Here is a 12,434-nt window from a genome sequence, read left to right as displayed (position 1 = left end):
TTCATACACAGATCGTCCCAGAACCACATGGGGCACTATCATTATTTGAAAAGTCTGAAAAGTCTTCAATTCTCTACCATAAAACTACTTTGCAAAAGTTTTCAGAATGAAGAAGGTTCATGCCAAACTAGGAATAAACTGGTTTTAGTATTTTTTTTTTCTAGTAAGTTGAACAATTTTTTTTTATACTATTGCCTTATCATAAAAAAGGGGAAATTTTCAATTGATAAGTCATACTTGCTATTTAAAATGAATTTAACTTCTGAAACAGAAGAGTGCATTGTTAGACATCTATGAAACTATTGAGTTGCATGTGGCAAAAGTTAATTATTTCACCTCTATTCTTTAGTTTACATATTATGAAAGAAATGTACTACTAGGTAGGTTTTACTTTTGTCCCAGGATTTTTTTTTAATAAATAGAGCAAAATTTAAGAAAAGTCTCAAAGGACTCAGTCATTAGTTTTTATTATTGGAGCAAAATTTTTGTCTGATTAAATCCTTTTACTTCAAACTCCTTAAAAATATTCAATACAGGTTAATTTGCTGTTATATTTTAAGGTTTCTTTCATCAAAATAATTGGCATACTGAATTTTCGGTGAAGGTTTTGTACACTGGTTACCACTTTGTAAATTTTTGTATTTGAGTCTGAAGAAATATCATAACTATACAAAATGTGAAAAAAAAAAGAATTGCACAGTAAGTGGTGAAATAATGTTAACTTTAAGGCTATACCAGATAAATCCAATTTTTTAACATTATGATTACTGGTTCACTACCTTAAATTTCAAATTAACTCTTGCAAGTAATTGAAACAAGTCATTCAAAGTGTTTTTGCCTTTAATATCATAGAAATTTGGTGTAAGACAAATTTCTAAATATCATCAATGTAATTATTTAACTTTCGACTTAAATCTAAGTATAAATGACTACATCATTAGTCCTTTTTTGTGTAACTGAACACAATGACCTTGAGAAACAGTCTGTGCTTTATATATTTATGTAATGACCGGTATATAATTGTTAAAAATTCATACAAAATAGGAAAATGAAAACAGAATATGGTTCAAATGGCTGTGTCCAAAATTGATAAGAATGGAGTTATCATTATTCATTGTGTTGAGTTATCCCCATAACTTACAATACCAGCTGAACACTGATGTAAGACAGTTCACACGATCAGTATCCAACCACTACCACAAGTCACACAGACAACTGACGACAGCATGGAAACCTATGAAATGGAAATCTTGGTATCTGATGTCAGTATGTTATGTGACCATAAAATAGCCCCCCTATTATCCGAAGGTGGAGCTATGTTTGATATTCATTCTAAGTATTACAGTTAAAATGCAGTACATTACCTCTGTTTAGCACGTGAGTGCAATTAAGGATATGGAACTAAATACTTTTCTTTCAAATCAATGCTAATACAACATATAATGATATACATGCATACATCACTAAAAATCACTGGTAAACTTGAAATTTTTTAGTAGCACTGATTTCGAAAAATAATTTTTACTCAACGCCAGGTGATATACATTGAAATCTGTGTACACTCAAACTGCTTTGAAAAAAAGCAATGCAGAAATACATAAAAACTAGAACTGTTAAGGCATACTCATTCATCAGTTATACATTACCTGTTCAACAGAGGAAATATTCTACAGAAGAAAAAATATATAAATGTAGTTATTCATAATAACTGTCTGCATCATTAATGTTTCATAATACATACATACAACAACTGTATCATTCTCTTCCTTGGTTGAGGACCATTTCCCATATTCTCATTCTACAATAAATGTAACAGCATAATTGCAAGGTGATTATAACAACAGTACAACTGCACATTAATTATCCCATATTATATTTTAACTGTAATTCCTGACTAACAAATGTCTAGTGAGTTATTCTACATGCCATGTAATACAATCAGACAGCTTCGATTAAGAGAAACGTCCTTTATATAAATACTACATTAAAATGAGGAAGCACTCAATTTCTTGTACGACATAAAATGATTTGTTGTCACATCAAATTCAAAACTTTGTACAAAGTATGCGAAGGAATTATATTACAAGGGTGCAACAAGAGTGATAATAATAATACCCATCAGAAATACAGTGGGTTGAAGTCAGCGGCCTTAACCACTTGGCAACAAAGGCCCGAGACAAGAGCAAAGATTAATTATCTGACCTTATACAAGTTCCCTCATATGTTTTATAACTGTATTTTTTTAACAACACATTCCTTACATTTTCAAAAGCTTCAAGTTTTCACTTCTTCTCAAGTCACATGAATGCTGCATCTCTCCCATACCTGAAGTTTTTAAATTTATTGGCTGGATCAGTTTTAAAAGGAAAAGAAAAACCTGCATTCATATTGAATAATGTGTTCCATAAAAATAGTTTATAAGCCAAAATATGAAACAATTTCAAAAAAACGTTTTGGAGATAGAAACTTGCATGTAAAACTTTAACCAGGATTTTCTAAGTCTAAAAGGGGACATAATTTGCTCAAAATACAAGTCAAAGTTATGGGACTTGACCCAGTGAGGTTGGTAATTGATTTAGAGAAATAAGTTTCAAAGTTATATGCCTTTTAGTAATAGCTGTATGTACTTGCAAGCAAAACTTTAACCAGAATTTTCTAAGTCCACAAGGCAGTCTGAAGGACAGCTAAATCCCCCGCCACTGTTATGGATAGTGAAAGGATAAACATTTGACCTTAAGCTGTGAACCTGACTTTGAACTGATATAGCTGACTCATAAATTCTGCTCAACGTCTTGATGAGGTGATCATTTGACCCAAGTTTCATGAAAATCCTTCAAGGGGTTTAGGAGATACAGAGCTAAAACCTTTGACCTTGAGTTGACATGGCTGACTCATGAGCTCTTGATGAGGTGATCATTTGACCAAAGTTTGATGAAAATCTTTCAAGGGGTTTAGGAGATACAGAGCGGACACAAAATGGAAGGCTGAAACATTTGACCCTCAGTTGTGACCTTGACCTTGAGCCAGCATGGCTGACTCATGAGTTCTGCACATCCTCTTGATGAGGTGATCATTTCACCCAAGTTTGATGGAAATCCTTCAAGGGGTTTAGGAGATATAGAGCGGACACAAAATGATAGGCTCAAACCTTTGACCTTAAGTTGTGACCTTGACCTTGAGCTAGCATGTCTGACTCATGGGTTCAGGGTGAGTAGAATAGCTAGACTATTCTTCGAACAGTTGAGCTAATAATTGTCGTATATGGTCAGAACAATACCAGAGATTTTCAGACAAAAGATGGAAAATAGATAAGACAAACACTGATCCTGTATAAATCAAGACAATAATTCTGTATAAGCTTTTGTGAGACTGGAGAAGTCTTGCATTTTATGGCAATGTGTAATGGTATTGTTGTGACCATGCAGCAAAAAATATCTTTGATATAGTTACATACCAATGACTTCAGATGGAGAATTGGAGATCATGACAAAGTTTCAAAGCCACAAGGTGTGACACTGACATGAGAAGGACAACTCTCTATATTTCAAAAAGTAAAGCTACATGTATATATTAAATATATGAATGAATGCCACTTTTGTGTTTATACAGATTCAAATAAATTTTGGACTTCTTCATTGCTCTGTAAGGGTCACAAGCAATTGAGCACGATTCATGGACTAGCAAATTTGATTTCTGCTTGTATAATCAATAATCACCCAAAAAGTGGCATTTAATTCTTAATAATTTTCAACTACTTCAGACTTTCTTACCTACCTAGCTGGACAGTAAACGTTTGTCTGAACACATGCCAGAAACAGATATACCAGTCCTGTGTTTCCCTAGGGAAAAACCATGTCTAAAATAGAACAAGTAATTTCAACTTACCACTGTTCATCCCCATTGGTGTCCAGACCAAATCTAATGCTTGCAACAGGCTTAACACACACAAACAATGATATAGGAAAGACAACAGCATCCTGTAACACTCAAAATTGAGAACACATTACATTTCATTTACACTTCCTGTCAAAATGATAAAATCAAGTTTTATTTTTAAATTTAATTTAAATTTTCCAAGAAATGGTAAATCATACAAAAGTCTTACTTAGAAAATAATGGTTCAATGATAAAATTAAGAGCATTTTATCTATTTCACCATAACAAATGGTATGAAGAATTTTGTAACTTAAAGAAAGATTTATACAGCTTTTGATGGTTCCGAGCAGGATGGCAATTACTGCAGACAATAATCCTTGACATGTTGAAATGGAAAAAATATATATATACTGAACAGTTAACTGTTGTTGAATGAAGTAATTTTCTTTTTATTCATGTATGCATTCAGGCTGTGCAACCTGTGTCATACTAATATATTTCCTTCTCACTGTAGTTGCAGATTATGATCTCATTCAACAAAAATCACTGTTTTATTTATGTCAATTTATTCCCTAAACTAGAGCTGCTTTTGAGAACAGCTCATGTCTCCAACAACTGCCTAATCATCTAAATAGTAAGTCAGCCTTTATATATGTATACTGTTTACTTACAGCACATGCACATGAAGGATTTGGCTAGTTATCAAACTTGGACAAGCACTTATTGGCAAACTCATTTTGTTCAAGTTTTGTGAAGATTGGGTGAGAAATGTTTGACTTAAGAGTGCGGACAATGTTTGTGGCAGACACACAGACAGGAGTAAATCAATGTCTTCCATACCACTGTGTGGTGGGAGACATAATGATATGTACAAGGAACTTTTAACTTTCATTTTTCTATTTAAAACTTAAAAAGTAAATATGGGCTGCGCCATGAGAAAACCAACATAGTGTGCCCACGACCAGCATGGATCCAGACCGGCCTGCGCATCCACGCGGTCTGATCAGGATCCATGCTGTTCACTTTCAAAGCCTATTGCAATTAGAGAAACTGTTAGCAAACAGCATGCACCCTGCGCAGGCTGGACTGGATTTATGCTGCTAACAAAGCCATTATGTTGGTTTTCCCATGGTCCGGCTCATTATGGCATTACTGGAATATGAATGTCTTGATACAACATGTGAAAATAAAATACTACTGAACATTTACTTACCAACCCTGCATTCTCAGTTGACAGAACCTAACAAATAGAAAACAAATTTCATTAAATTTATGTTATCTTTGAAAAATAAAACAACACATTAATCATTTCATTCCAAACATCAACATTACAGTGATATCATACAAAACTTAAACAGAAATATCCACAATTGACTTTATAAGTTCTATTTGTTAAACTGAAGGTGGTCAATCACATAAAAAGTTTTGATGCAATTTTCACTATTCACATAGTCTGTCAGACACTTTTCAAGGATCAAACAGATTCATTACTTAAGAAAAGAAATTCCCATAAGTCTACCTTGGTTAGGCAAGCAGAATAGGAAAATCACATTCTAAAGGTTAAAGAGCAATAAGCATCAAATAGAAATATAACTTTAAACAGGAATGTTAAACTTCCTTTAAATCTTACTTTACAATTACCTGGAGCAGCTCTTCCTTTTCAAACCCCAACAGTTCTTCAAGAACACAGGCCTGAAACTGAAGAAAATATAGGTAATATATCAATCTCATGCCAATACATTTAAATATATAATATGTAATATTGTACTGTTAAGTCTTTATCCATTAGAGGAGTTTTTACAGTAACATCCAGTATATATGTGGGAGACATTGGTGTGGTGCCTTACAAGTTATTGCCAGTCTACAAGCAGTTCAAATGCAACAGATCAAACAGCATTTTCATGTTGTCACTTTGTGGGTATGTTTCAAGGATGATAACAAATACTGTAACACAACATTGGATATATATTTTCACCTTACTTTATTTAAATCAATTGTGAATTGTTTCAAAACTCAGTAACATCACTTGAGCCTGAAATTCTATTCAAAAGCCATTATATAAAAGTCTGTATATGAAAATAGACCTCCCCTTTCTATAGAAGAGGGAGTGGGGGTGTGTCTTTTTTCATATACAAACTTCCATGGCTTTTACATAGAATTTCAGGCTCCTCTGGTAAGATAATCATTGATTAATAAGTAATTATCAATGTTTTCAATTTAGTACCAGTTACAGATCAGATAACTGGATTACTTTCGAGATGTATCACTTCATCAGGCAAATGTCACACTAAGGATACAAAATATATAATTATCTACTGGCTCAATTTCTTACCAATTCTAACCATGTCCTTGCATTGTATTTTATTTATAACATAACGTAAAGATACATGTATTATGTATACTTTTGAAACTTTGAACTTAGTTCTTCTGTGATTACTAACTAGTGTACTACATACCAGTATGTAGCATTATACATATTTTGAAAAACTCACAGGAAAAGCTATCTCCTTCACACAACCAACCAAACAAATCTGAAACAAGACAATAACTCAATAAGACTCAAATTTTTTACTCTCTATACACCTGTCAAATTCTGTTAGATGACATATTAATTAAACATCTGAGTGTGAATCTACTGTTTTTTTTACTTTCTTTGGAAAGTGTAAAGAAATGTATACTAAAAGCCTTAAGTTTCTTACATCCACCTGCAAATTAACAATTTGACACAAAGGGAAGTAAATTGCACTGTCAGGACCCATAGTGTATGCATTTCGGATAAACATAATTAAATTTTCCTAAATATTTGGTGGAAAAAATTTACCCTACTTTTGAAACACATCATGTTCACCTTAGAATACCATTCCAGTTCTCACATTTAGAAGGTTAAATTATGTCACAAAATTACAGATGTTAATTAACATTTAAATTATATGGGTTCAAAGACCAATTAATCAAGGTCATCACTATAAATACATCAAGTAATCATTGCAATACCAAGTTTTTCTTACAAAAAATTACCTAACTTGTTTGAATTTTCCCCCCAGTTATTGTAATACAGTAGATGGTACAATTCATTTGTTATTGTTGAGATGCATGCCTTACTGACACAAATTATAGGTAATATGTCTACTTTCCATCTCTGATGGTGGAGGAAAAGAGGCAGTTAAGGAGCCCTTCAGAGCATTCTTTCGTCATAAGCATGCAAATGTTTAGAACTAACTTAATACTTCAGCGCGCTCGGTTTTTTATACTGGATTTGGACGGGAGCAAAAACGCCGCAACTATGAAAAAAAATATATAAAAAAACAGCATTTAGAGTTTTGGAAGCCAGGACTAGTTTAGAACCATCGTCCTTTAATTGTAAGCCAGTTGGATGGCTTCCTCACTGACTTCTTTATCTTTGCCGTAATATGTAATATCAAGAGCAAAAAAGAACAACATCCATGGTTCGAGGGAGGAGCAAAAGGGGTTACCAGCAAGCTGAACCTAACCATATTTCACCATTCCCCACTCATACTCCAACAACCTCCCTCAGATATTTTACATCCCCACCCACTTCCTAGTTACCTTAAATGAAAATTGAAAATAAAATGTAAAATGGTGAATGTTAAGGTAAAATGAGCATGCATATGTACACACATCTAATATTTTGGACTACAACCTCCTGAGCCTCAAAATGCCCCCCCACCCCCCTCCCCTTCCCATTAGGTACCTCCAAATACCCCTTTCTCTCCAATTTGTCTTTAAAAAGTACGACATCCTCAGGTTTGACCTGCTTCCACAATATATGAACAAAATACACTCCCTCAAGGCACCCCGCTTCCCATTATCTGTAAATTACACCCCACCCCCTCCAAACCCATCCCTCAATTGCTTACTTGTAGTATCTAAGTTGCTAGCATGAGGGGGGGAGGGGCTAAGGTTTTATACTTGGTTGCGTCGTACCAGTCGTGAAAAATGGTACTGGTAGTTCTAGTCTTCCTGACAGGCCAAATCAGTAAGGTCAGTGATGGTTGTACCAAGTTGTACATTAAGGCCAGGGGGGGGGGGGGGGGGGGGCGGGGGGAATTAGGCAGGGAGGGGGGGGGGGTAAATTAAGCATGGAAGAGGGGAGTAAATAAAGCCAGGAGGGGGTAAAATTAAGCACAGGAGGAGGGGGGTGGGGATTAAGCACGGGAGGGAGGATGGGGGGGGGGGGGGGTAAATTAATCCCAAATACAGCAGCATTTCATTTCTTATGAATGTTTTGATAGATACTTGAAAGAATGCAACATCAATTTACACAGAAGACTACGTCTATATTTTACATACAATTGCGTTAGTATACTTATAAGGTCAAATCAAACATATAAACATATATACACAAAATTTATCGTTAAAACTATCACCAGAAAGCAGAAAAATACGTTTCCGCACAAAGAATACATTTTTGCGCCCTTTGCAGCCGCCATTTTGATCAGCTACTGATCATGTGACCACAGCGCGTGCAATCTCCCGCAATGAACATTACGGCTACAAACTGCAACTCCCGCATGTTTACATGCACGATAGGGCACGCATCCGGTTTATTACCTAGTAATATTTACTTAACGGGTGTACTTACCTTCCGTAAGCACAGTTGATGACTAATCTTCATGAAAGAATTCTACACTCGAAGTGAGGTTTCAAGCGATCTTAACCATGCGGTCACGGAGGTAACTACCCTCTCCAATGAACGTATGCACACTTTTTTGTATTGCACTAATCACTTATTCGATTCATACACGTAAAACAATAAGCCTAATCAGATATACACGTAATGGACAATAATGCGACTGTTCCATTCTGAAAAAAAATCCCACACAAACATACATATATATTTGAATTGAGCGGGACTGTACTGCCATTAATCCTGAATTATTACTTCCATGCTGTTGGTTTGCAAAACTAATATAAACTGTCTGTTTTAAAATGATTAGTTTAAAAGTTGCCATTGCGATATAAACTATAAAATCTTTTATTTTAGAGGTTTATTGCAATATTTTCTTAGCGGACCAGTAGCTTTTGAAAATAATTGATTTTTTTCTGCCTTTTTCTGCTCCCCATTCGGAAAACACCTTAAAATCAAAACCAAACTAGGAAAAGGACAACCAAAACAATGAAGTGTACCGTAAAACCTAGTTAAATACCGTAACATGAAAGCATAACGTTACAATTTATTTCAATATGATCAATTACCGCTGACTTTATTCAATTTAGCGTAATTGAACAACGACTATATACCGTTTTAAACTGATAAATGACCATCTTCCTCCGTAGATTAATACGCATTCTCAGGAGGGTGTATAAGCAAAATGGGTTACACATGGAAGGACGAATAGAGAAATGTGTTACAGTACTAATTGCGGATCAATGAAACCGTGCTTGGTTTTGACATAACAAACCTTAGGGTTTTGATTTTCAGACTACATACAGAAGTGCATTTATGTGATCAGTAGTTACTTTGTTGCTGGCTGATGCAGACTGAATACGTGACCGCATTTGAGTATTTAGAAGTTACATTGATACTGACTGATGCAGACTGCATACGTGACCGCATTTGTGTGTTCAGCTGACTGATGGAGATAGCATACATAAACGCATTTGAGTGTTACATACATATATTATTGTTGACTCATATAGATTGCATACATAAATTGTAACTAAGTGTTCAGTAGGTCAATTGCTACTGATTGCATTTAGATTTTTAAGTACATTAAATAGATAATAAATAGATGGTAAAATTTCCGTTTCTGTCAAATCCAAGATTTTTTTTGATATTCCAAATGATCCATTAAGGCATCCATCGAGCTGCAGCAAACGTCATAGACAATGCCTTCATACCAGGTCCCAAAGTACAATTAATTTCCCATAGAGTTACATACAAATACATCGATGCAATGCATCGACACAATGTTCTGAAGACAAAAGCAAATGCCTTCTCTTATGAAATCTATCTGAGAGAAACACAAAGGTTCCTGTGTAGTGATATGTTGCCCTGCTTCTTTTCTCCTCACATCTTTCAGAATGAATAGTGTATTAGATTTAACCAGAGTGAAGCAGTCAAGCCTATTTTCTGTACCAGTACGCAGACAGTCATCTGCAAAAGAAATCATGATTTTCCACCAATTTCTTACCCCTTTCATTTCATTCACATCAGCTCTATAAAATTTGGTTACTTTCTGAAGCTCAGGATATCTATTTTCGAACAAATCTATCATAACATGTGAGAACTCATTTCTCTCAGATACACTTCCTTTGGTTGGGTAACGAGGGGCAGGTAACTGTACCTTGTTACCATAACAGTTTTGTTTTCCCACTATCATGAAACAGGCACCAGGTCAATTATCAGTCAGACGAATGATTTGGATGACCTCTACTTCTGAAGTTATCCGCCCTGTGGAAGTTATCCTGTTAATAAACATAAAACTGATCAAATAAAGCCACAAGTTTATAAAAATCCAAGTAAAAACATTTCGTGTCTATACACTAATAAAATATAAAGTGAAGTGATATTGACTAAAGTTTTTAATTGTGGTATTGATACTATCTATTGTCATGTATGTCGATACAATATTTACTAAATATGTCAAACGAATGAATATAATTAACGGTGTCCTGTTATTAAGCAAAGTGACAAAAATATAATAAATCAAAATGAAAGTCAACAGGGAATCCTAAAGTCTTTTGCATTATATAGTTTTTCACATACAGTTCTATCATGTCTGCCTATAACATCTTGCTATGTGCAAACCGCAATGTAGCAAACAGTCTTGGATCAGTTTCAGGAAATAATGTTGAAGATATGTTTTGTGTCGATTCTTATTCTCTTACATGCAATAATGTCATTTAGCCAAACAAAAACATGACTCTTATGGGTATATTTTATGTCAAAGATAAAAGCTCTTAGGCAATGTAGTAAATATTCACAGAAATATTATTCTGGTCTAGGATGACATTTACGTTGGAATAGATATTGATAGTTACATTACGTTTCATTAGCGTGTCTTGCAAAACCAATTTAACTTCATATCTTTTATCAGATACTCGATATATATAGAACTGATCATGCAAAGATACTGTAAAAGCAATGAAACATCTTGTAAAAACAAGTGTAATGCGAAACGGAGACGACACTATAAACCAGAATAAATTTTATCGCATTATATTGTAAAAAAGTGTTTGCCTTATATTACATATTTACGATTGCATTTTATGTAGACAAAAAACGAGATTGTATGGACTGATAAACCTGTTTTGTTTTCTTATATAACACTGAGAATATTTAAAATTATTCCAATGGAAGAAGTGGGATACGAAAACTCCCATAAATAGTTTGATAAATGTATAGATCTTTTAATTCATAATTAGACTGCCAATCTTTTGTGTTCAGGTATTTTATTCTATTTTCCTCTTATTCCATTGGGGCCTCCGTGGTCGAGTGGTTAAGGTCGCTGACCTCAAATCACTTGCCCCTCACCGATGTGGGTGCGAGTCTCACTTGGGGCGATGGATTCTTCATGTGAGGAAGCCATCCAGCTGGCTTATGGAAGGTCGGTGGTTCTACCCGAGTTCCCGCCCGTGGTGAAATAATGCACGGAGGGGCACCTGGGGGTCTTCCTCCACCATTAAAGCTGGAAAGTCGCCATATGATCTGATCTATAAATTTGTCGATGCGACGTTAAACCCAAAATAACAAACATATTTTATTCCGTTGTCTTCTGCAAACCTATTGTAAGTGTTTGCTAATTTATATTACCGTTCGCATTCAGTTGTAGACAGATAGTCAATATCTAATTAATTTTAATTGAAATTGTTTCTTCCAGTTTTTCTCACCTTACTCACTGCTTACTTCATGTAAACGTTAGAAAACACGCATATGTTTTGAATTTCGACTGTTTTCTGTCATGGATTTCTCAATTATTGTTCTATGTCATAAATCAAGAGTTGGCGGTTTCGAATATTGTTTAATAAGTTTGAAGCAGAGACGTTTTGTTGAAAGAAAGATCTTTCTTTGCATACGTAATGAATTTATTTGCATTTTGTTGAAGCTTAAATGATCGTATACATAATAAATTCAAATTGAAACAATGTACTCATAGGAACATTTTTTTTTCTATAAGATTGCAATGTGTAATTCTGTGTCAGCTTGTTCATGTTTTGCAAACCGGACTGGCATTTTCGGTAATTTAAGGAGGTAGGATACCTTGTTACAAGGGTAAATTCAAATTAGTTGAACCGCAGCATGATTTTGTTTTTCGTGTAATATGAAGTTTTAACTGCTACAATCTCAATTTCGTTTGTCTCTGTCCCTTCAAGTTCAGTTTTTATCCTGGTTTGAAGAACATGACCCTCCAAAGGTATTTCATATTGAAAGAAGAAGGAAAATACGGATATTTAACACTTTTCAGTGTATTTTAGTTTCATTGATATCCGTAGAAGTCTGCATAATTGATAATTTTACTGGTATGCACGTTATCTTTCTAATATAAGCTTAAAATGTATATGTCGCGGGGCTCGTGTTTCCATGGTAACGCATT

The 12,434-nt window shown here is 34.5% G+C and overlaps 1 protein-coding gene across 6 annotated transcripts; it reads right to left on the bottom strand.

Moving 5' to 3' along the window:
• Positions 1–1,292: 1,292 nt before the first annotated feature.
• LOC123523174 (uncharacterized) lies at positions 1,293–8,400 on the bottom strand. 6 transcript variants are annotated; one of them, XM_053549410.1, is made up of 7 exons: positions 8,265–8,400; positions 6,369–6,407; positions 5,507–5,574; positions 5,090–5,116; positions 3,886–3,977; positions 2,262–2,325; positions 1,293–1,798 (listed from the first exon to the last, which is right to left on the bottom strand). In XM_053549410.1, the coding sequence occupies exons 1-7, from the start codon at positions 8,325–8,327 to the stop codon at positions 1,756–1,758; spliced, it is 396 nt and encodes a 131-aa protein (XP_053405385.1). In that variant the 5' UTR covers positions 8,328–8,400; the 3' UTR covers positions 1,293–1,755. The 6 variants fall into 6 exon arrangements, with proteins under 6 accessions (XP_053405385.1, XP_053405386.1, XP_053405387.1 ...); XM_053549411.1 differs by having other exon boundaries at positions 3,886–3,985; positions 5,518–5,574; XM_053549412.1 differs by having other exon boundaries at positions 5,518–5,574.
• Between the last annotated feature and the right edge of the window lie 4,034 nt (positions 8,401–12,434).

The sequence above is a fragment of the Mercenaria mercenaria genome, chromosome 8 (genome assembly GCF_021730395.1).
Source record: "Mercenaria mercenaria strain notata chromosome 8, MADL_Memer_1, whole genome shotgun sequence".
Taxonomy (NCBI): Eukaryota; Metazoa; Mollusca; class Bivalvia; order Venerida; family Veneridae; genus Mercenaria; species Mercenaria mercenaria.
Note: the sequence above shows the minus strand (reverse complement) of the source record. Positions and strands in the feature narration are given on the sequence as shown.